Raw genomic sequence first — 26,640 nt, 5'->3', positions numbered from 1 at the left:
GTTTCTATAAATTATATTAATTTAACTTATTTCCCTAAATGTTGTTCTGCAGTGTGTAGCACGGATGTTCTCTGATTCTTGGCTCCCTAAGCTTGTTGCAGTTGGAACCAGAACAGAAACATCTGAAAGGCATTATTTGGATGACGGATGCTGGATCATCTGATCCCACCTTTTGCTCTGGTTCCTAAATCACAACTGTTCTTTCGCTTTGCATCTAATCTGTATGTCCTGCCCCCTCCATTTTTGACATTGTCTCCAGGTTGTGTTCTTCTTTTTTTTTTTTTCTTTTTTGAGAAAGCACTGCCATCATACAAGTTAAAATGATAGTAAATTTAGGTAATCATGTTTGATGTTTAATAGTTTAGTTTGCAGGGGGGTGACTCCAAATTTAAAAGACAAAGGAGATTGGTATGGGATATAATGTATCCTTTCTTATCCCTGAAAAGGAGTGCTGACATTTATGGAAAATAACTCTTTTTTTCTTTACAGAGTATGATTTCATCCATTGTAAATAGCACATATTATGCCAACGTGTCAGCAACCAAGTGCCAGGAGTTTGGGAGATGGTATAAAAAGTACAAGAAGATTAAAGGTAAACTTTTTATTTGTAAAGCCTATTGTCTTAGACCAATGAGTGGTTGCTTCTTTGGCACTTGTGCCAATTTTAGATAATAATTTTTTTAAATAAAAATTTATATAATTTTTATAAAGATAAGATTCTTAACATTTACATTAAAAGATCAAATTGGCTCCTTTAAAACTACAATGTTGTTAGAAATAAAACTAAAATTCTAACATAATATATGAAGTTCGTAGTTTTTACAAGTAATGCTTGTGAAGGCTGAGATCTTTAAAAATATTTTGAAATAGTTTATTTCCGATAGGTGTATATTTATTTAGAAAGCTCAATCAATAAATCATTTCCACTAATATTTTAACGGAAATTTAAAAGCAGTCATTCTAGGTTAAATCAGCACTTATAGTTTAAGTACCAACTAACAAATTGGAAGGACTGTTGTATCAGGAAACATTTGGTCAGAAATGGAGTTTTGATGTTGTATTTATTTGGAGACAATTCTATAGCAGGGGTTAAAGCAAAAGGACTCTGCCATCAGGCAGACTTGTGTTCAAATCTTTGTCTTTCATTTGTTAGCTGTGTGAGCCTGCACAAAGTATTTAGCTTCACCAAGACTCAATCTCCTCATAGGAAAATTGAAATAATAGAAGTATGTCAGTCAGTGGCTAGCTGTGAAGATTAAATAAGTAAATACTGGCACAAAGCAATCATTTAATAAGTAATAGCTATCATCCTATAACAATAATTAATAGTTAGTAGTTGTATTAGTCCTAATGTATTTTATATGAAATTATGTCTGGTCCTGAATATACAATTCTCTTATATAATAAATGTCATGCTATTTAGACCATCTAGCCCTTTAAATATGTCAGTGATTATTTTGCCTTTGCAAATATGTCGGAAACATTCTGGTATTCTCATCCCAGTTCAAATGCTGTTTAATTCAAATGCTACCAGCTTCTGAGGGGATATGGGGAATTTCTGGCAACATAACAGGTTGATGTTTTAGGGTCTTCCAGTCCATATTTTACATGATTATGACATCATCCATCACAGTTTATTATAGGTTCTCATAGCCTTGCTGGCAATTCACTGACCCCATCTGAGGTTCAAATGACATTTATGGTGGGTAGGTAGAAGTAAAGGATGAATTTATTTGTTTTGCTACCTGCAGGTTTCCTTTGGGAGAGAGCGTCTCAAAGTAATGATTGTTGGTTGTTGTGTATTTAGGAGCTTGTTTATAAGGTTACTTTGTGAAGAAATAAGCTTTACATGCATTGGCATTTCTGATTACAAAGGAATGAGAGCATTTTATGCTAAATACACAATTTTACAAGGAAAGTCAAAATGCTGAACTACCCAGGAGAAATTAAATTCGCTGAAAATTGAATTAAGATCCATTTCTTTTCAACATATTCTAAAATTCTTAGGACCCTTCTAAATTCTGGTTTGGGCACTTGCTTTAGAATATTATTAATATTAACTCTTGTACAGGATAAGATGAATAACTCCTCATTATAGGACGTAATTGTGTGGTTCAGAAGGGTTTCTTTTCTGTAAGTGTTGTTTCCAGGCTTTTCTTTTAAAATAAGATTGTTAACGTGCTTGAGCATATCCTCTTTGGTTAAAAATCAAAAGAATCACTCAGTTTCAAGGTCATTTGTTAAATCCCATTTACTTCCCATAAGAAAAAGGAAGAGAGCGTCCTCTTTTAATAGGCTAGAGGATAATTCCAGATTCAGAAAGACTGGAAACCCTTCACTCTGTAGTGTTTTCAGAATTGCCACTACAAAATATGTGTGTGTGTGTGTGTGTGTGTGTGTGTGTGTGCATGTTCACACACATTAACACTTATGTCTTCTACTTTTCTCTTTTCTTAGAAAATAAGTTCTTCAAGTTCCCTTTTTTTTTTTCAAGATAGTAAATGCACAGTTAAATCTTTAAGTGCTGTAAAAGCAGACTGAGACCTTGACTTCAGTCAGGAGGTCAAGGACCCGCACCTGAAGAGGCTGCCAGACACTGTGTACACATGCTATTCAAAGAGATGGAGCTCGTCACTGCTGTTGAAAAGTGTGTGTGTGCGTGTGTGTGTCAGTAGGAGGAGAAAAGGGAAGGTTAAGGTATGTGTGAAGTAAACACAAGCTGCTGTAAAACAGTTCAAGTGGTGTTGATTCATCAGCCAAGGGAGTGGGAGGAAAAACAAAGAATTCACGACAGGTATAATGGTGCACAGAAAATAAACACCCAAAGAAGAGCGTTTTATTAACTTTCAACCCTCAGAGAAAAGGAAGTGTTGGACCTATCCAGGCATGTTTCGTTTGATGGAAGCTTTATGCTATGAATAGATGTTGCTGTGGGAGTTCCTAGCAGAATCCATTTCTCATAAGAAAGTTATGATTTTGTTTGTTAAATTTCTGTTTGTGTCCATCTATTTTCAAAATTAAAAAAAGGTGGACATTAGTCATAGCAAACCCAGAATTCTACCTTAGGGCCCTTCCTGAGAGCCCAGAGTTAGAGTTCCACGCTCCTTCTGGTTTTCCTTCCACCCATCCCCTCCCACCTTGTTTGCAGCCCCAAGTTACCTATTTACACGTACCATGGGTGATATTCAGTAGAGACGAAAATCTCGAGCGAACTTACTGATGTCCCAAACTAAGTTCAGGCTACATTGTTAAATATGTTTCCTATTATCTGCTAATGTCTGTTTTAATAAAACAGTGGGAACTAAATGGTTGCTTCTTAATCAAAACCATGATTTCCTAAACATAAGCTATGTGATTCTGTTACAAATTGCCACATATAGATCTCTTAGGTCAAATTTTTTTTCTCTTCTCATAGAAATAAATAAACAGTAAAATAATTATATACTCTGAAAGATCAAAGTAAATATGACTAAAACCTGGCAAAAATAAAAGTCTACTGGAAGGATTAAAAAAAAAAGATCACGTTGCAAATTCTATAGTAAATGCTTAAATAAATATGAGAAAAATGAACAATCAATAATTTGATATCATTAAAAACAGATGTAAAAACTATATACAAATGGAATTGTCTAAATTTTGAAGTAAACATTTTAATGTGCATTTTTTGTATTTGTTGTTATTATAGCTAAACTATTTACACTTATTCTTTAAAAAGTCTTAAGTTGGTTTGGCTTAGCATGTTAACTTTATTTTCCCCAGTGATCACAGCAGAACATATTCTGTTTACCCTTTTTCTTTAATTTCAAAGATAATCACGGTGACAGAGACATATTTGAGTTAACATTAGTGTTAATTCAGGGTAGATGGGGAGACAGAGTTTGTATTCTCTGGTTTTAAGGTCCAGAACCATGAACCTGCTTCCCAGAAGTTTTTGATATTGAAGAAAATGAAGTGGATGGATGGTGTAGTAGGTTGGTTTAGATAGCATTTTTGATTGCTCTTCATCTCATACTGTAATTGTTTCTGGCCTAGATTTTACAATGTAGAACTCATAAGCTCCAAAGTGTATATATATATATGTATATATATACACACACAGATATCTACCTATCAATCTATCTATCTATATATCTGTATATATACATATATATTTGTATATATATATATAAAAGTGTACATTTTGTGTAAAAGGAAAAAAATAACCAGTATTAACAGTTGCTTAATGTGTAGGAGTTTTAGTGTTGGACACAGAGATAATCCACAGGATTTAAAAACATTCACGTTATAAGAAAATTATTTTCAAGAACTCTTGGGATTATGTGGGATTTATCACATCAGTTTTTCTTTCATAAGTTCGGTACATTTTAATAAAACACTTATTTGTAAAACTAATTCTTTTGTATTAACTCCAGATATAAACTTGCCCCATAATTTTTATGAAACTAAGTGGCAACTATGTATGCCATACCATTGAAAAGTATATTCTTATGGCAATCTGCTTTTGCAAGGGATCATATAAGAACAAGATAATGCCTTAACAAAGAAGGGCTCATATATTTCAAGTGTTTTCTAATTAAAATTGATGTTAAAAGAAAATAATTTTATATCTAAAGTGTTTTTCATCTGGCACCAAAAGCAAAATGAACTGTTGTCTGTTTAGGTTAATCTCAAGTATTTAATATGTCACAATAATTAAGGGGTCATTGAAAGTTCACATAAATACTAGTGGATATCATAAAATTATTTGTGTCATAAAAATAATACCACTAGAATGAAATGGACTTAACCAAACCCCATATTTTGGCCAGAAAGCAAAATTATCCCCATCACTTTCCTTTTCTCAATCATTGCTCAAGAACCCCCTGATTGCTAGTTGTCTTAATTTTGTTTATTTGAGCTTATTTTGCAAAATATTAAAAAGCTGGGAGAAATGAAGATTATAAAAATCAGTGTTACTTCTCCAAGTCTGGTTTATTCTAGTAATCAGGATTTTATCTGACCCTGTCTGATCTAGTCTTGCAAGATCAAACGTCCAGGCCAGTAAGCAGACAGTAAACAAAGCCCGTGAAGGATTTCAGTAAACACAGAGATTAGATGTTGAATGAAAATTAAACTCCTTGAACTAGTTCTCTGTACTAAAGTGGTTAAGTGGGTTGTGATTAAAAGAAATAAGTAATTATGATCATTATAGCTGAAATGATATAATGTTACCACATTTAAAGCACCTCTTGTACCCAAAAATGATTGTGTCATTTACAAAGTGGTGCCTCTGAGTTGAATAGAGAAATCAATGTCCTCTGACCTGGTTCCACGAGGCAGCCCTTGCTCAGCCATGGTGGTAACGGTGGTCAGGACAATGCCTTTAATCAACTGCCGGTACTTGTGCCGCTGCCGTTGTTTAGCTCTGATGAGGTAAAAGGAACTTACTTTTGTCTACCTCATTCTTCCAAGTTATGAAAGAAATTGGCTCTCAGCTTTGGATCTAAATGAAGGTGTTTGGCAAGGAAGTTTGTCTGCCCTCTGCCTGTATTGTACCTTGCGTGAAGTAATGCCAACATCAAATCCTTAAATTTTTATATAAATATTGGATTCATGGAAATAGAAATAGCACTTTCACAACCATGCCACCTTTTATTGTACTGGTTTTCCAGCTTTGGGAAGAGCCTTGTCCATTTTTATTGTGACAGTTGCTGATGTTTATTCCCCAGTCACCTTACCCTAACTGGCCTTCCTGTTAGAAGCTTATCAATAGTGTCAGCAAGTGGAAGAATGATGCATGTAGAAGGCCTTGGACCCTAAACTCAGATGTGGATCTTAAGAAGCACATTCTAGCTGTATTGGTAGCTGCTGCTTCTGCATGGAAGTGTTTATTCATGAATGCTTAAAGAAGGAAAACACATTTGTTTGTCAACAATGTGGTTTGTAGATTAAAAGAAACAAACTTGCTATCTCCTTATATTTATACTCTTTGTAAGCCATTTTAAATACATGTTGAAAAAAGGATGGAAAGGAAAAAAAGATCTGCTTTCCTAACTTCCTCCTTTTCTCGCCATCCATCCATCCGTCCATCCATCCATCCATTCATCATATATATTTACTATTTGAAAAAAGTATAAGACACAGTTTCTGGTTTCAGAAAATGTATAGTGTATATGAAAAAATAATGTAACACATATTTTGTAATTTAAAGATAAATTTGATCATTTATTTTATGAACCTGGCAGGATTCTAAATGGGGACCATTACATAGTCCCTCCTTGCAAGAAAATTACAGTCACAATTAAATAACTAATTTTAATTAAACAAATGTTTAGCAAGTGCCTCTGCCACAGGCCATATTCAGTATTAGAAGCAGTGAGGGACATCCAGGAACATATAAGGTGTGGTTCCTACCTCTAGCTGTGTTGCCCTCAACCTAGCAGGGGAGGTAGCCCTGTAAGTATATGTGGCAAATATGTAACAGTGGTATAAACTAGTGGAATGATAGCACAGAGAAAGGTCCATAAATTCTACCTGCCGAATGTCATGTTTGGGGGGGGGTAGCAATTTGAGAAGTAGTACCTGATTTATACCTTAAGGACAAGTAGAGTTTTACAAGGAGGAAAAGAGAAGGAAGAATGTTTCACGCAACTGCAAGGTCATTATGTAAATACAGAGGTGCAGAAGAGCATGGTGTGTTTAGAAAATTATGGGTGGGGTGGCCCAGTATACCTAGAATAGCAGTGCATTTATCATGATGCTATCACAATAACAGATGACCAAAATGGCTAAGATTTTTGATTGTAAAAAGGAAAAGCTAGAGCATGGCTGGGTGTGGGGTTGATGGTGGCACCAAACATTGGTGAACAAGCAGAAATGTTTGGGACCTCGCTATGAGGAGCATTTGTGTTATAATAATGAAAAATAAGGTTGGGGAGGTAGTGACCACACCTTACGGAACTCTGAAAGCCTGGCTGAGGCATTTCGAGAATCATTGCAGGTTTTTCAGCAAGGAAGCGATGTTATGAAAATGGTGATTTAAAAAAAATTCTTGTAGAACTCACCTGAAACTGTGTATGAATGGGAGTGTGTGTTTGGCAGGCAGGGAGGCAGGTGGGAGGGAGAAGCGTCAGTGTGTACACCCTGGAGGAAGTAGGCAAAATACTGCAGTGGTACATAGAAGTGAAGACAGTGAAGGAGGTGAGGTTTGGCTTTGGGTGGCAGCAGCGAGAGGGAGAAAAGTGACCAATGCAATATATATGTGGGAAAGACAAAGAGAAATCAAAGTAAAATTGAAGGTGTTGTGCTTAAGTGGCTCTTGATGCTTTTGACAGAAATACGACAATATAAATTGAGAGGAAGGTGCTTTAGTGAGCGATGGTAAACTAGGTAGAAATATCCTTTGGGCTGTTCAAGATGTGGAGCCAGCTAACCAAAAGACAGAAATAGAAAATAGATTTTTGGATCCATTTTTTGTTTTATTTTTTTGGATGTGATAGTTAAATGATACCAAAGGAACATTCCTAAAGGAGACAGCGAGAACAAGAGGGGATTGGAAGCTTTGAGAAGGAAAGGGCCACGGTTTAAAAGGATATGATTAAGGAGAAAATGAGGTTTCACGGAAGCAAAGAAAGTATGGGTTACCAGTGAAGAAATGTTATTAAGGGTACCAGGAGGAAAAGGATAAAATTGGAGGCTCTTAGCTTGGGCAAAAAGGGGACCCTGATGACATTGGAGGGAGTTATTTCCCTGTAGCGTGAGAACAAAGGGACCATCTATGTGTCTAAGAAAGGAAGGTGGCAAGGAAATGAGGACAGCAGATACTGGCTTAGTGAAGAAAGGATATAAAAACAGCTAACTGTGGCATTAGGGTTAAGTGTAACACACTCTCCCCCTTCCCCACCCCAATAACTCAAGAGAGGGAGTCTGGGGCTAGTGGGGGCCAAAGGCGCCGAAGAGGAAGAGGGGTGATATGCAAGAGTTCACAAACCAGGAAGGGGTGGGATCTGAGGCACAGAGGATGTTTAGCCTTTCAAAGAAAAATAGCTAAGTCTTCTTCAGAATCTGGAGGAAGGGAAAGGAGATAGATCAGGAAGCAAGTTTTGAAGATGGAGTGAATGGTAAGGAAAGAGGCAGCTCATGGCATATGGTAGGGGTTTAGGATGACGTGATTATCTAGTGGTGAAGGAGAAAATGGTTGGGATGGGGGCTTGGTGAGGAGAACACTTGAAATAGGTTCTGGACCAACAGTGTTAGGCAAACAATGGGAGAGAAGTAGATGGTCGAACTGAGGTGACATAGTTAAGGATTTCGAGTAAGTAGTACAGGTCCCTTTAATTCTTAGCATTTCCTTACAGTGTGCTTTAGATTTACTATAGTTTCAGATTTCTATTTGTTCTGCCCAGAAACAAAATTTAAAACTCAAAAACAAAGATAGATCTGGTGGTGACTAATGGAGAACCTACAGAGTTATGAACTGAGAATTTTTGTATGTTGACCAGGAAATGTCCAGTTTATTTAAAATCTGGTATGATTGTGGTGACATCCTCTTATATGGGGTGGGGGGGGAACCAGTGGGTTAAAATCAGAGAATTCTCTTGGTTTCTTGATCAATTAAATAAAAATTATTTTAAAAAAATTTTCCTTTAAGGATGATTTCCAAAGTGAAAAGCTAAAAAGCATTTAAGTTTGCAAGGTGCTCGAAGCTCTTAAATACAAGTGCCGTGTAAGATGCTAGGACTAATGTGAGCATTGCCTCTGGTAGACAGTTGTTTAACTAGCTATTGGCCTGACTGATGATAAGCCTTCATTTTAAGTTTTGCAAGAATTGAGATTATCTGACCTTGGAGTCCTGAACTCCCAAGGGAATGGACATGACAATGGAGAATCTAGAATCCTCTGGAGTACCAGTCAGGCTGTGGATTCTAACATTGGGTCTTTCAAGGTGTCACCTTTCTAGTTCCATGTCCCACAGTAATTTTTCATCTTGAATAACCCCCTACTGGACCAAAAGTTCCTCAAAAGACCATCTAGGAAACTCGTTCCTTGAGTGTCTTTCTCAGAGCTGTGAGCATAAGACGTTGAATGTGGTAGGTACTTAATAAATATCAATAGAATTGCATTATATAGATGAACTTATTTGAACGTATGCACTTAGAACCATTTTATTTTTGCACATATTATACTGATCTTATTTTCTATTTGATGTCTCAATTGACAGAAAAAAGAAAATATTTGGTTTTTAAAATCATATTACAAATGTCCTTAACAAATTAGTAATCTGTTAGAACCATTTTTTTCCTACTAATTAGTTACTGAGCTAAAAGGTTTATCAATAGTTAGTCAATTCCACTGACAGAGACAGTAACACCTTTGTTAAGTAAAAATTAGGGACCATTTATGTAGCCTAAGAAAAACATCCCTTTGAAGTTTTTCCAGCTAGTTTATTGAGTATTTTCCTTTACAAAAATGGCCTAAAACATTTAAGTTCTATAAAATCAGAGAGAATGGCCAATGAAAAGAGTGAATCATGGGGTGATTGTTTCCTTGATTAGTTTTTCTTCAGTAGGTTGAACTAAAGAATTAATACATGTAGAATGCCAACTGGCAGAGGCAGAATGCTCCTGAACAATAATGCTGAGTTTCTGAAATGTGATTTTTTTCTATTATGTGTGAATTCACCTCTGAAATTATAGATTCAGATTCAAATAAAGAACATAAAGAAAGATATTATTAGATATAAATAGCTTTAACCTATGTAGAAAGTTATAGGAATACTTGAAATGATCAGTGATATCAAACTATGATAAAGCATTGTTTGAAACCAAAAGGGACAATAGTGTTCAGATGAAGTTCAGGGTGAAGGTGGATAATGCTCATCTTTTTCATGGAACAAAATGGGTCCTATGAGTTTTTCTTGCCCGAAATGGAGGTGTCTAAATTCAAGTTGCTTTATGGTAGACATACATGTTTTTGTGGATCTAAATATGATGGAAGAAGGAAGTTGATAATAAGCAGAAAATACACCTAAGAAAATCAGTCATTCGGTATTAGTGCAATACTGGCTGGTATACTTCGCTTATAAGGGCTGGAAGCATTTTTCTTCCAAACCTTGTTTTATTAGGAGTTAACAAGTTGGCTCTGAATATCTTGCTCTAGGCAGAGATTTTGCCAGCAAGTTCTTAACCTAGAGACAGATTCTCTTTAACAAATTTAGAGGAAAAAAATCTTTAGGTTTCTTAGTCCTAAAAGACTTAGCTTTTTTTTTTTTTTCTTTTTCTTTTGCCCTTCAGCCTTTTCAGGGGTCTAATATTTTCTTTAATTATATTTAGTGAACTCTTCTGGTGATTGTCCCCCCTCCCCCCCCAGTGATGTGGGATTTATGTCTGTTATATATGGAATATTAGCTTTAGCTTTTGAAATCATGTCTGTCTATGTTAACAGAAAATGGTTTTCATATAACAAACTGACTTCATACCTACAGTTATTGACTAGGAGAGACTAAATTACAAGTATTTTCTTAGATTGGGAATATTCAGGATTGGCAGATGGGATACTGTTCTTTCTGGCTTGTCAGGGAAATCAGTGTTATGTTTACATTTTAAAAAGAATTTTATTCAGTGAAAGATTTTGGGTGAACAGTAGGGTTGTTTTGTGTTAATTTATAGTCCAGTTCAGAGAGCGGAGTCAAAATAAATACCAGGGAGAACCATATGAAATGGCCGTTTTTACAGGTCAAACTGTTACACAGCACCAATTTCATATAGTTTAATCAAACATGAATTTATTGGGATTGCTGAAGATTCTCAGGTTATTACCATGTTAAGTGAGTGTGCATTCCCCATTTTATTTCTTATTGGTTACTTGTTCAAGAGAAGCACTTCATATTTCCAGAGTTTATAAAGAATCCTTGCTAAAGTTCTTCATTGTGTGATTCCTGTCAGTCCGGTGAGAATCCATGTTGATGACACTCATTTTGGGAAAAAAATTTTTTTTGACCATAAGAAAAATAAACAAATGTGGGGACTCATGACAAGAAATATGAGTGTGAATTTGTATTAGATGACTGGAATGAACTGATAATAAATGACAAAATGGAGATTAAAACGAGCTGTTTTATCATCAAATACAAATGCATTTGAAATCATAGGCAGATGTTACAGGCACATCTGTGTGTACCAAACAGTTAAATTGTCTGAAGCAAATCTGTAGGTGGGATTGTTTTAAAGCTAGTAATTAATCAGTACTGTGTCTGTAGGGGCTGATATCATTCCTAGCACATAATAGTTGATTAATGAATATTTTTCATATGAATTAAAAAAATAAACGAACAAATGTGAATAACCCGATTTTATTGATTAGCTAATTCAGTTGTTGAGGAATCAGTGATTTCATCCCTTTTTAGAACTGATGAAATTTTTCAGTCTGTCACATTGGGAAGGTTTATAGGACATAGGATGGAGGCGTGAGGTGAGCCCTCACCGTACAGATAATTCATCCATACATCATGCCACTTATGCACGTACATGCTGCATGCATGCACACACGGATACAGATAGAAAGCAGGACTTATCTGTAGGAAAGTTGATTAATTCTGACTCAAGCCCTAAAATTAATAATAACCACATAACCCGAGTCATGCAGTTTAGCATAATCAGTGGAATAAAGGCTTTAAGGTCCTGAAGAAATAGGTTTGAATTCTGATTCTTCCTTTGATAGCTTTGTGACATGCTTTTTCTGAGCTCCTTCAATGAAGGTGGGCATAATAATACCTATGTGATACCACTGTTGTAAGAATTAATTGACAATAATGTATAAAGGGTTTAGCTCAGTGCCTCAGCTACTGTATACCTGTATGGTAGGGCCTGATGTCACCTGCAATGCCAACATGTTTTAAAAGAGGTACATTAGCAATACAGATATGAAAATTTCAGCACTTTATAATAAAAACAGTTTTCTTTAAAGGAAGTCCATTGAAGAGTACTTGTGAAACATTCAGGCCCTAAGAACTTGACTTTGAGTTATGCAGAGAAAGAGAAAAAACAAACAAACTAGTTTTCACAGGCCATGTGGTTTATTATGCTTAGAGCCAGCAGCCCTAATCATTTTGAATATTCCTAAATATTTATCTACATTTAGACAGCTATTTACCTTGAACATTTTATCTGACTTCTCTGGTATTAGACAGGATCACTATGTTGAAGTTGGGCTCCAAGGTTTTGGGGCTGGGGTTGGGGGAGCAAGGAACTTGGGATGCAGGTTTGGCAGTCCAAAGCAATGATTTGTTTATGTATTTTTTCTCTCTGCTCAAAGGTTTGCGTACCCATTCAAAATTATCTATTTCATTGGCAACTTTCTACCAAGAGGGACAAGGGCCAATCTATGTCTTACCTTTATAGAATCACTTCCAGGGCCTTTTCTGAGGCTGGAGTCATAGAGAAATTCACCATTTTTATTTTTTTTTTAATTTGATTTATATTCTTCTATCTAGGGTTTCAGGAGCTATTCTGGGGGAATACTAGAGTATTATAGCATTCATTCATGCTAACCTGTTTACATTTACATAAGCATCTTAATAATTTAAGGAAAAATCCATAGGCCAGAAATTCCAGAAATTTCTCAGTGCACAGCCTTTTACCCAACTCATTGCTTTCCAGTTATTATAACTATGGACAAACCCCAGGGGCTATTTCACAAAAGCACTTGTGTAAAGATTTGCATTAAAACACTAGGTTCATAGTTCTGGAAACATTGTCAGTCTTTTAAGCAGTACTGATAGATAAACTTGCAAGAGCAATACTACAACTCCCACTATTGCTACTATTTAAGCTACTAATATTCTGTTGCTGTTTGGAGTTTCACAAAGATGTCTTAGGAAAGTCTTAACTTTTTGTCTAAGAGTCAAAAAGCTGAAGGAAGTATTCTGAAAAAGGGAATTGTTTCAGAAATGTTAGCAATACTCTTTAAGATGCTATTAGGTAAGTAACCTGAAAGGTTTCCTTAAAACCAGTTACAGGTAACCCCTAAATCATCCAGCTAGTTACAACTCAGGCCTTAAAAATCCCAGTTTGCTCTTCTTTCCACCTATCGTATGCCATCTTGTTGTGATTGGCAGACATCTGTGCAATCAGATGCTTTTCCTTTTGCTCATAAATCCTCAGAATGTACACTTTGGGGCACTTAGTAACTGGAGTGTATTTTGAGTATGGAAATTTTACTGGGTTTACTTTACATAGCATATGTAGCAAATAGATGTAATAAAAATAATAAAATCTGAGAGAAGCACTAAACTGCAAAGGAAAAAATTATTGGTTCTGTTTGTTTGTTTTTTAAGTTAGAACATTTCTGATGCCTACTCATTCCATGGAAAATAAAAACAAGCCACGAAACATTTGCTTTTTAAAAATACTATAGGACACTTTTCTCCCTTCTTTTGGCTGATGTAAATGTAACATGTATATAGGGATTCCTCAGGGATATTGTAGGTTTGGTTGCAGACCAATGCAATACAGTGAATATCATAATCAAGCAAGTCACATGAATACTTTGGTTTCTCAGTGAATTTAAAAGTTATATTTACACGCTACTGTAGTCTGTTAAGTGTGCAATAGCATTATGTCTCAAAAAACACAACATACAGACCTTTAAAAAATACTTGCTAAAAATTGCTAACCATCACCTTAGCCTTCAGCAAGTCGTTATCTTTTTGTTGGTGGAGGGTCTCACCTCGATGTCGATGGCTCCTGACTGATCACAGATCCCCATAGCAAATATCATAATAATGAAAAAGTTTGAAACACTACCAAAATGTGACACAGAGACACAAAGTGAGCAAATGCTGTTGGAAAAATGCTCACAGATGCTAATAGATCACTTGTCACAGGGTTGCCACAAAACTTCAATTTGTAAAACAATGCAATATCTGCAAAGCTCAACAAATCAAAGCGTAGTAAAACAAGGTATGTGTGTCTATTTAAAGCTTATTTTATTTCTTAAGTTCCCCCCCATTTTTTATTCATAATAAATTTTGAAACTTAAAGCTGTATTTGTATAGCATTACTATACATTTAATTTCAAGAGTTGTGAGATCATGTCATTTTATTTTCCATCTATTCTTCTGCCTCCTAATTCATAGTCAGATAGTGAACTATCAAGCCTCATTTGGAGAAACTGAATAGCAACATATTTCTGCATATACCAAGAAGCATGCGATTCTGTATTGATAATGAATTCTTTTAAACTGTAGGGGGTCTGTTTTTCAAACTTGATATGATGTAACATGGCATAGTTACTTGAAACAAAAGAAAAGATTGCAAATCTTTCGATGACCTCTCAGAAATAGTAGACTTTGGTCAGAATGTCCTAATCATGAAATTTTGAAGAGGGAAGCCTAATTTGTTATCATAATTACACAGATATTTTTCTGAAATTTACAATAACAGTGTACCAAACATATTTCACATAGATACTGATCAGGTAAATTCTACTCTTACAATTCAGGGATAATAATAAGTATCTGGTATGCTCTTAAAAGACAGTAAATAAACGCAAAGGTAATATAGATGTTGCTTCTCAAACTTAAGTGTACATGAGAATTGTTGGAATCTTAGTGCACAGAAGAACTCAAAAATAATCTAATTCAGGGACCATGAATTTATATTTCTAACAGTCTTTCAGGTGATATGGATATTGATGGTTCAAGGACCATATTTTAAGCTATTTCTGAAAGAGTAGAGACCTGAAGTGTACAACGTCCATCTGTTTATCTCTATTTACAACCCCCGCCCCCCGCACCACATACAAAGACAAGATGAACATAATAGTCAGGACCTGTTCTAAGTGTCGACATATATTAACTCATTTAATTCACACAATAACCCTTCATGGTAGGCACAGCTATTAACCCACAGTAAGTATATGATGAAACTAAAACACAGGGAAATTAAGTAACCTGCCCAAGCTCACACATCTACCAAGGGGTCGAGCCAGGATTTAAATCCTGGCAATCTGGCTTAGAAGTCTCTGCTAATAATCATTAGGTCATACATCTTTCCCAACACATGAAAAGATATTTACCCAAAACTGTAATGAAGTCATCCCCAAAACGTGTCAGATGTGAATATAAGACAAGATTTGTGTGTGTGTGTGTGTGTGTGTGTGTGTGTGTGTATAATTGAAAATGTTCTTGCAACCACCTTATATATATAATTATATATATTATTATTTATATATGATATATGATATATATATATATACATATATATATATACACATATATATACATTAGGGATTTGCAATAATTAAATACTTGGCTTCCTGGGTGTACTGTAAAATTTGTTGAAATAAAATGAAGTTTTTGAACCAAATACCTTTTCATTGTAATGCAGATAAATCCCGTGGGTGGAGTGTAACCTTCCTGGGCATGAACAACCTTTCACAGCCAGAGATCATAAGCATTGAATAGCTAATGGTCAGAGGGTGCTCTTGGTTAGAACATCACCTGTGAACTTGGGAAGCCTTCTGGAGCCCCTGGAATTCTAACACAGGCCTAGAAAGGCTCTGCTACTTTGGAGTTAAATGGAATCCCAGAAGCTCAGAGGGTGGTTAGATGAGGGCTTCTCATTCCTTGTGCTTTTCACTCAGTCCCAGAAAGCTCAGAGGAATCAGCAAGATCCTCCTGGAACTGAGTGTCTCAGAAACCTGAGCAGATTCCAGATCTGTACTGCATACCTGCAAAGCCTCTGGACTGGAATATTTCCCCAGAGGTTAGAATAGCTACAGAAAGCCTCTCAGCGACTTAGCAGTGTGTCAGCCCTACTAGTTTCGACAGCTCCTCAAGCCACATCCTGTTTGGGGATTTGCACTTGAAGCTGGGACAGCATTCCTTCCCAGGCACTTTCCACTCCACAGATCACCTTCAGGACTTCTACAATAGTAGAATCCAATTCACAATGAGTTAAATTGCACCTCTGATTTAAAGCCCTGGAAGCAGTTGTGTTTTAAATGTTACTTTAGGAAGGTCGCATTTTAGATTTATCAAGAATATTTTCTGTTGTGAATGTGAACATTACTGTCATCATCAGAGGCAGCACTGCCTTTTATCCTGCACTTCTCCCCCCCCCCCCAAGATTTCTGATCCATAGCTACATATAGCAGAGATAAGATGGCCCCTCAGAGCCCAGGTGTTGTCTTTTGTGTCGGTTTAGTTTAAGACAGACTTAACATGATGTTTTCTAGCAGAGTGAAAAAGCAAAGCACAAAATCAGGCACTGCTGTTAGGTCTGCGTTTCATCCACTGTGGTTACTTTCAAATAGTTGAAACAAACAAACAAAGAAACAAACAAAAAACAGGAGGAAGAGAGGGGTAGAAGGAGGAAGGGAGAAAGAAGGAAGGAAAGAAGGAAGAAGGAAGGGAAGGAAAAGGATGGGAAGGGAAGCAGAAGAGAGGGAGAGAGGGAGGGAGGGAGAGAGAAATAGAAATAATGAATGCCCCAACTCAATTTTCTGATGGAGCCTGGTACATTGTGATATTCCTCTGACTTTTTTTTAAAGCATTTGTATTTCATCTGCTGTGACTTAAGAGGCTAAAATATTATTCAGATATTTCTTTTATAACAGTGGCAGCAGAAAACTAAAGTTTTTAAATTTGGCAAAACTCTGTGCAAACCATTACTGAAATCATATATTGCCTTGGTCAGTGGAAAAGCCTGTTGATGAGCATTTGATGTTGAGGCATTTGTAACATTGGGATGATGATTACTTCCCTCCCTTCACTCTTAGGAGTAAAGAACTTGGCTTTTAGTAGAGCTGTCAGGGACTGAAAAACTGAAAAAGATTCTTGGCTTGACCAAGCTTTAGACAGGCTCCTGAACCTTCTCCTACACCCATCTGTGTACTTCCTTGTAAAATCCAGTTTTAGCAAGAACCCTGCGAAGTCAGTTTCACCCAAGCCCTCTATACCCTTGATATCTGATCACCGTGGATATCTCATCGGGTTCCTCAGCCTTCAGTATCCCCCAGGTGATGTCTGATGACCCTGGCCTGTCTTCAGCAAAGAATCCTGTTCGGTCAGTTTTGCCAGAACCCCCTCACTTCTGATGTTTCCTCTTAGTAATTGTCCATTCACTGACCCTCACCCTGCTCCTTGGCTGTAAATTCCTGCTTGCCCAAGCTGTAGTTGGAGTTGGGCCCACACTCCCTCTGCACTGTAAAATCCCATTGCGATGTCCCCTATATCTCCTGCAGTGGTCCTGGATAATGTCTGCCCTACCATCTTTAACAAGTATCATTGATTTTGTCTTCTGTTTAACAACATAGGGGGCATTGTTAGTCTCCTAGGCAAAAATTTAAGACTGGCTGTCCATGGGCAGGATCTGGTTTTCAGAAATGTTTTGTTTGGCTTTTATTGTTGAAAATGGCATTAGTTGCCAACATTTAAACATTAGGAGCGGTCACGTAAAAATCCAGATTTTTCATTTTCTTGAAAAAAAAATCTGAAGCAATGACAATATAAGGAAGACGAAAACTGGCTGCAAGTTAGGGGCTGCTCCCTTTGGATGGGGCAGGCTTTCTCTTGCTCCACTGAGTACCGCAGTAGCTGGCTTCTCTGGGTGATCTCTACCTATATATGGAGGCATTTGCATTTGCAATTTCTTCATTATGGTGTACTGAGTAGTTAGTACTTCATGGTGTTGCCACATTTCTGTAAGGATACTCCCACAGTCACTGTTCTTAATTATATGAATTTATAAGGACCTGGAAACTCATAAGAAAAGGCAGAATTATTATGTATAATCTTAAAGGAATATGGATTGACATTATTCTGATACTTACTACACCAGTTCATGGAGGTTTCATGACGCTCTGACATTTGCGTTTAATTATGTGCCTGATTATGACTAGATCTGTGAGTGGAGTGTTTTATTTATTGATGATGTGATTTAGATATAGCTAAGAAAATAATTCACTCAAATGTCATTAAAATCATTGAAAAATGAAAATGCTAAAATTTTGGAAAATCAGCTTTTGGTCAAAGAATATATGCTGTGGTAGGATGGACCTATGTTTTTTAAGTAGAAAAAGAAATGGATAAAACGTTTGCTTAAGTACCTGAAAACAATTTAATATTTGAATTTGTCTTTACTTTGGCTGAATTAAAAAGCAAATAAACAAAAGTGAATAAACTGTCTATCCAAGGTCAAATATTTCTGCCTATAAAATATGATTTTACTCTGAAAGCGGTCTATGGTGTGTGCACTTCTTTCGATAAGGAAATTGTAACTTTTGTTCAATGGGAACTGTTAGATTTACCTTATTTGAAGGCTGTTAACCATTTGCTTGGTTTGGTTTAAGACTGGACTCTTTAAAGGTGAATTAATACAATGAATGAAAAATGTTTGCCTTTAGAGGATAAGATTAAAATAATTTGTTCACCTTGAACGTTATGCAGGAAAGGTGAATACAAAGTAAATGAATTACATTGAAAGGATTAAGTTAGAAATTGAATACTTAAAGAAGTTTGAGGTAAACTTTTGACTTATTTAGGGGTTCACAGGAAAGTTAGGCGTTCAGTTTTTTTTTTTCTTTAGCAGGAAGAAATACTGCATATGTCTGAATACAAGGTGATCTCAATATATGGGTGTTTATTTCCCCAATGAGAATTTTTTAACATATCAAACCTTTAGACATGTAGCTACAATGGTTAAATATCTACTTAAAGTTCTAATGTTTTAATTTACCTTCACATATGTATTTTAAAAATCACATATTACATAAAATATTAATTTAGAAATATTAGTTTTCCCTATCCTTGTAGTTCCTTAATTATTCAAATTCTTCACATGTGATCTGGCATTATTGTCTTTATCATTATTAAATCCCATTTTGAGTCATCTCATCCAATTTTCCAGCTTATATCACTTCTGCCTAAAATTTTTTTTAGACTCAGTACGTTTTTGATACGAATATGATTTTGTCACTGTAAACCGTATGCCATACTACAAGAACCATAATAATGGTACATAATAGGGAGAATGGCGATTTAAAAAATTTATCCTATAGGGGAATACTTTTGATCTTCAGCATGTAACCACCAAAAATAGTGTTCTTTAAAGTTATCTTAATAGGCTTTTGCACAATCACATTCAACATTTTCAATTCTAAGAAATGATACTAAATCTGTTTGGAATTTTTGCCTTAAAAAACAGATTTTGTTAGATTACAGCTATCAGCACTTAAAACTAGTAGTGGTGGAGTTTGTTTTAGCCTAATGTATTTTCTCCAAACAAAACTTTGTTTTACATAATAAAATACAGAGATTTAGATAAGGATTTGACTATTCGTGACTCACTCTTTCTTGAGAAATTTTCTTGGGGGAAGAAAAAAAATCTGCCTTATGTTTGAACATGTACAATACTATCTTTTTCTTCCCCCTTTCAAGGTTATTCCTTAAATTTTTACTAAAGTGCAACAGGATGCAGTAAAGTAGATAACCTGGAGAGGGGACATAAATAAGGTATTATGGACATAAATAAAGTAGATAACCTGGAGAGGGGACATAAATAAGGTACCTTATTTAATGGCAAGTCAATGCGATGTTTTTAATTTTGTGAGTTTTTATTATCCTAGTGCCTATCACAATCATTAAAATATCCATTTCTTAGAGAAATAGTCCTATAACAAAGATAGCAAGTGAGTAGATAAAAGGATATACTATATGGTAGACATTTTCTATGAATGTTTCCATATTGTATTACTAGTATTTATGTGGATTTGTATTAGGAGGTAGTTGTTAATTTGGCAGGAGATGTTATCCTTATCATTTCCTGATCACATGAACACCACCATTACCACGAACTACAGAAGATGAAAACACCTGGTGTTTTTATAACAGAAGATGATGAGGGAGATGGTAGAGCTTGGAAAGATGAGAGGATTTAGAGTTTGTATTGGCTAGTAGTTTCTGTCCTGGATATTAAATAAAATGCCTACTTTTAAGAATTTAAGAAAATTGAAGTGGCAAGTATTACTTTCATATCACCAATGAAAAAAATCTATTATTCTAACATTTTGCAGGAAAGGATAATTTCCTTTTACTTTGGGGCTTCCAGATTTGTCTGAAAAAATGTCTATGCCATTAATTTAGCAAAAATGCAATATAGTATAATACTACAGATAGTAGCAATAAATTATACCAATGAAAATAATGGTAATTATCACTTTTATCTCTTAACAGTGGAAAGAGTGGAACGAGAAAACCTTTCAGACTATTGTGTTCTGGGCCAGCGTCCAATGCATTTACCAAATATGAACCAGCTGGCATCCTTGGGGAAAACCAACGAACAGTCTCCTCATAGCCAAATCCACCACAGTACTCCAATCCGAAACCAAGTGCCCGCATTACAACCCATCATGAGTCCTGGTCTTCTTTCTCCCCAGCTCAGTCCACAACTTGTCAGGCAACAAATAGCCATGGCCCATCTGATAAACCAACAGATTGCTGTTAGCCGGCTCCTGGCTCACCAGCATCCTCAGGCCATCAACCAGCAGTTCCTGAATCATCCGCCCATTCCCAGAGCAGTTAAGCCGGAGCCAACCAACTCTTCTGTGGAAGTCTCTCCAGATATCTACCAGCAAGTCAGAGATGAGCTCAAGAGGGCCAGTGTGTCCCAAGCTGTCTTTGCAAGAGTGGCATTCAACCGCACACAGGTACAATTAGCATTGAACGTAATTGGTGCCTAAGAATGATACCAGGGACATAATTGTGACACATTTTCTTTCTCATCTCTTTAAAAAATTTGTATGGATCTCAGAGCACATAGAATTAAATTAATAATCCTTAGTTCATGAAATACTATCACCATTGATCCATGCATAGGTACAATTAATTAGTTTCAGTAATGTAATGAACCCACCAACTGGAAACCCACCAAATCAGGACCCAACATGTTACCAATGCCTTGGGTCTGTGTGCTCATCTCCTGCCTCATCTTCTCATCTGCTTTTCCCGATGTTTTAATCCTGATCTTGAATTTTGTGGTTATCATTCCCTCGTTTTTCAAAAACTAGTTCAAAAATTATTTATGCATGCCCAATCTATTATTCCCTTGTTTCTGAACTTTATAAAAAGTATCATTATGTGTCATAATTTCTGTAATAATTTTTATAGACCCTTTAAAATATATGAGTTAGATGTAAGATTGATAAAGTGGGTGTCATGCAGGGTGTCAGGCAGCGTCTCTGGTCCTGCTCCCCTTGTAAGAACACAGGACATGGTGAGGCCAAAAAGGAACACCCACGGAGCCATCGGAAGGGGAGTCATACCACTATATTCTCGCTGGCAGCTGGGTTGGGGACACAGGAAGCAGGAGCCACACTATCCGCAACCCGCTGCCCGCTTCTGTGCCAACCAACCAACCCCTTGCTAACTGCAGTCCACCCTGCTAACTGCAATCCGCGCTTGCTAGCTCAGCCACCATCTTGCTAGCCCCCATTTGCTGCTAGCGTAGCACGGCAGTTATATTAGTGGCCAGTGGCTCACTGGTTACAGCTGACGGCCAACTAGCCACAGCTGATGGCCATCCAATCACAGTTGATGGCCATTTACTACCCGAGCCAGCACCTTTCCACGTGAGGGCGAGAGCCTGGAAACTGCATTCCTGGCTCTGTCCTCACAGTGGTGCTGGATAATTCACTCATATTTTTAATGTTTTAGAGGAATTATATGCCAATATATTATTAAATGATAAAAAAGATAAACAATTTATTTGTGTATGTCTTACTTTATTGAGGGGTTCTCAGAAGTAAGATATTCTTTTCCATCAGTGGTTCTTAGACTTAATTGTGCGTCAGCATCACCTAGAAGGCTATTAAAACACAGATTGCTGGGCCTCATCCTAGTTTCTGATTTAATAGGTCTGGGGTGGGACCCAGAAATCTGTATTTCTAACAAGTTCTCAGCTGATACTGATCCTACTCGTCCAGGGGCCTTACTTTGAGAACCACTAATTAAGCCCTTATTTGAACAACAGAAAAGCAAAAATGCTAATCTCAAGGAGCTAACAACCTAGTAGTGAAAAAATGTGCCCAGATAACTAGAGTAAAATGTGAAGTAAAGTGAATAGTACAGGAGAGTGTTAGCAATGGTTTCAGTGGGTGTTGTCAGGAGTTGGGGGTAGGGAATACTTACAGTAGAATGAATATGGTACGTCTTTAAGAGGACAGTAGATTTAAGCTTAGCCACCCTACTAAATGCAAGGCAGGAATCTAAGTTCTATGTTGGTGCAAAGATGAAAGAGATCATAGGCCACATATATGTCAACAACTGACGAGTATTTGGTTACTGGGGAGTTAGACCTTGAAGGGTAAATAAAAATTTAATAGGAAAAGATGGAGAAGAAAGATATTTTAAGCTAAAGGAATTCATGAGAAAAGTGTTGAGTCAGAAAAATATGGGAATAGTTGGTAGTTGATAGCAAAGCTAGATCATAAAACTTATAGGTGGAGGGAACAGATCAGAAAAGATCTTTGGTCCATGCTAAGAACCTTGAATGTTAAAGAAAGAGATGAGAATTTGATTTACAGGGCCTGGGATTTAAAGAGTCAAGGGAATGATGGGGGAGAAACCATCACCACTGCTCCCACCAGGAAGAGACAGGAAAAATGCCAGGAGAGATGGATTAGGTTGAGATGGAAGAACAGGGTGATAGTAGTGAGAGGAAAGAGGACATGAATTAAGAGTTTCCAGGAGGCTTGTCAATGCGTGGAAAGCTAAGAAGCGTGGGAGGGAGAAGCTCGAAACCAGGCCAAGAAATTTGGTGATTGGTTGGGAAAGATTTTTGCAAACGTTAAAGTATAATTTCATTAAAGTGGTACAGGCAGGAGCCAGAATTTAGGAGTTAGGGAGTGATTAAATATTGAGGACATAGAAGTTGGGGCTGCAAATTACTGTTTCCAAAATTTGATGTTGAAAGGGAGTCCAGAAGTGGATTGAGAGTTTGAATGTGATAAGGAGTCAGTTTGAGATAGAAGGATTTGTTAGGTAGTTTGGGGCCTCAGCTGAACTTAAACAGCATGAACTAGTGATGGAATCAACAACTGTAGTTTGGTAACAGCCTTTACCAAGGCTGGACCGGCAGAGTGGGAGCAGGGGAGAAACACAGTGGGATTGTTTGAGGTTTGGTGCTGACAGATTAAGTATGGCAGGAGACCAAGAGAGGTGAAATTTCTTGCTCCCTTGACTCTTAGCAAATTTATACATTCTATTATTGACAGAGTCTGTTTACATCATTTGAAAATGAGTTCGGAGGTTCACAGAGGTCTGCACATGTTCCAAACATCACTCCACTTTTCTCTTGTGACTCAAAGCACTCAGGCAGTATTTGAATGTCCAGCGTTATCTGGACTGGTGTTTTGAAAAGCTCTGGTCCTTTTGAGCAAATCTGTTGCATACTGTTGCAAAATACAGAGTGGAAGGATGCGTCTTTTAGTCTGTATCTTGCAGTTCTCTGTGTGTGTTCCTTCATCTATCATTCATGTGCATGAATAGGCATTTCATGGCTAGCCAACATTTTATTGCCTGGTTATATACACAGCTCCTTTGGCTAAGGATAAAATCGAAAGCATGGTTGTATTGCTTTGGATTTTAGAACCAAATACAGTATACATTTTATCCAAATAGCGTGAAGCATGAGAAAAGACTCACGATGAGGCTAGACAAAAGACAGACCATGCTGGTGTGAGGGAATGCTCTGCCAAGGCCCCCGACTCCTGGAGGTCTGTCTTCTCCTACACAGTCGTTTTTGTCTATTTTTATGGATTAATGATTTTCCTTTGGCATTGTCATCTTTCAAGTGCCAAGTTATAAAAGGTCTAATTGAAGCATGGAACACATTTTATTATTTTCCTCCTGCCATTAAATTTGTAAGATGGCTACACCCAGAAAGAAACATTCACTTTCAATCAACATGAGTTTGAGTTCATGGGCCAGCCTTGAGGATATCAAATGGAAACTGCATAGGAATGTATGAGTATTTCCTTTTAAAATTCTGCTTTTAATTTGGGAAAGCTTTTCATCCCTCTGGGATCATAACCTGTTGTGTATAAAGCCCAACCTAATCAAGGTAGATGGTATTGACAGAATGACATAGTTTGAACTTAAGCCGGGGGTCAGCAGGCAGATTGTTTTTGCTGTATATACTGTAGTCACTAGCAGCAGGGTCGGACAGCTGTGTTTCACCAGCAGCATTGTTAAATGGAAAATGTGGTGTACTGTGCTCCATGAAACCAGCCATGGATTTCCTAAATGTTAGGCTTTTACGAATGGAATGAGACAATTATGGGTGATATAATCATTTGCCAGCTATCATAAACAAACAAAAATTAACTTTTATAGATAGTAACATAAATAAATTGTTAATCTTTGGGTAGAAAAGAGAATCTCAACATTTTTTTTTTTCCTCAAAGCAAACAGAATCAGAACTCTTTATTTCAGGTGGATACGTAGGGCCAGTCTCAGTCTTGTATTCGGTTGTTTCACTGAAACGTAGCATATCCTTACTCCATTGAGTGTTTTCCAGAAATAGTTCATAATGTCTATTATTCATTTATTATCAAAGTCAATAAAAAGCAACTTGATTTGTCACCTTACACTTTGTGTTCCTAGATTTGTGCTTGATGATTGGATCAAGAACAAATCTGGCAACTACTGTGTGTGTGTGTGTGTGTGTGTGTGTGTGTATAGAATAAAATTACATCAACATTCATAAATGAAGGTAGAATTGTAAAAAAAAAACCACACACATACACACTCATCGACAGGTTTTCATATTTAAGACTCCAGATGAAAAACACAAATTCATAATGAATAGCATTTGAAAATGCCAGTTCTCCAAAGTGAAACTATGAATTTCTTTGTATATCTGATCCCTTGCCACTATCAGTCTATCATTTGGTGATATAAAATAACATAATTATGGGAACAGAACTGTATTTCAAAGAGCTTGCTTTTCAACATTTTCATTTTAATCACTGTAGCTTTTAAAAACATAAAGTACATTTGTTTGATAAAACGATGCCCGATGCACACTCTGCCCGAATCAGAGACAGACAACATTTGCCAATCTGATTTTATTATTTATGATCTTTTTCTTATATTTCTTTATTGGTTTGTTAATTCAAACATCTACTGTCTAAACTAAGAACATGAAATTATGTTCTGGCCCGTGTTCTGGGCAAGGGCAGCTGCATGTGCGAGGTCCCGCAGGGCCAGGACTTGAGTCTTCAGCACGGGCGTGAGACAGACGTCGTTGTAGACAGGGTGCAGCAGAGCGTCACACCTTCTGTGCCACCAGGATGGTAGAAGCCTATTTTTGTCACTATGACCTTATATAATGTGCTTTGTTATATTAAAATATGTAATTACTTTTTTTTTTTTTTTTACTAGTCTTTGGATAGAAATGGTTAGCCCTACTTTTCATGTCTCTGAAGAATTTATGACCAATGGGACCCGATGAGAACAGTAAGGTAGAAGTGATGTTTCCTGACCTGGTCACTACTGTTCAGACAGTCCTGTGATATATTTCTAACAGTTCTGTTGCTTATGGTCACAAAGTGACGTGGTGCAGTCAATACGCCAGAGGAGGCTGAGGCCGATAACGTGCTGGCTCTGTTTTGGATGGTTCTCTATTCCTCATGCGTTTACTTCTAAAACCCAGTTTCTGCTGGTTAGCTCTTCATTAAAAGGGCTCTCCTGAGGCTACTGGACTTTGCTTTGCTCACACTGACAGAGACGTGGAAAGGCTAAACCAGTGCCGGATAGGTGCGGGAGGATGAAAACCCAGCTCCCTTGACTTCTGGTGCAGTGACAGCTCTGAAGTATGAGTTCCACTCCCAAGCTCTCTGCAGGATCAGGCTTGAGGCTTGGACCTTGCTTGGATTTCTTCCCTTCCTTGTCCTGCTTCTCCTACTCTCTTACCAGTTTCTCTCAGAAGTACTTCCTTATTAAATCACTTATACAGGATGTGCTTTTTATCCCAGGTCAATGCCATTGCTAGCCTAGTTGGCATTTGGTTATGCCATGTGGTAACGGTTTGAATGAAACCTATGTTCAATTTTATGCCTACTACCTTCACAAATCTAAAGCAAGATGTTATGGAAATAGTATCGAAGTTCTTACTGTACCACTTTCTTTTGAAAATATTATCACTGTAGTTATTTTGAATTCAGCCCTTGGAATTCCATGGACTGATAATAATATTATTGGTCAGGTTTACTCATGGATATTGAATGTTGGGGCGTGAGGGAAAGAATGAGAAAGAATGAGATAGAAACAGACTTTGGATTTGAGGCCCTATGAGATCTTCCAAACTTGACTTAAATGAAAAAACATACTTATTGAGCCTGAATGGTGAATTATGTAATTTGCGTGACTTTCTGAGTAGCTTTGCTCCTTGGCCCTGCCCCATTTCCAGTGATCTGTCAATGATTCAGATAGTATTTGTAGGACTAATAATTTTGAGAAGTAATGGGACCTGTGCTCTGTCAGGTTTCATTTTTTCTTGCATATTTATTTACCCTTGCTTATGTCCTGAATTTATGTTAGTGTTGGCATACTTTCACTTACACGGCCTATGGACATGAAATGAGTCGCTTGGCTGATTACTG

At 36.9% G+C, this 26,640-nt stretch overlaps 1 protein-coding gene across 1 annotated transcript in view; it reads left to right on the top strand.

Moving 5' to 3' along the window:
- Nucleotides 1-26,640, top strand: part of SATB2 (SATB homeobox 2) — a 169,744-nt gene that overhangs the window by 79,961 nt on the left and 63,143 nt on the right. Inside the window, exons 6-7 of the mRNA XM_081052223.1 lie at nucleotides 490-592; nucleotides 20,213-20,685. Coding sequence (XP_080908349.1) covers nucleotides 490-592; nucleotides 20,213-20,685 — 576 coding nt within the window. The remainder of the gene's footprint in view (nucleotides 1-489; nucleotides 593-20,212; nucleotides 20,686-26,640) is intronic.

The sequence above is a fragment of the Rhinolophus hipposideros genome (genome assembly GCF_964194185.1).
Source record: "Rhinolophus hipposideros genome assembly, chromosome: 6".
In the NCBI taxonomy this organism is placed as follows: Eukaryota; Metazoa; Chordata; class Mammalia; order Chiroptera; family Rhinolophidae; genus Rhinolophus; species Rhinolophus hipposideros.
The sequence above is the reverse complement of the archived record's forward strand: the minus strand, read 5'-3'. Positions and strand labels throughout refer to the sequence as shown.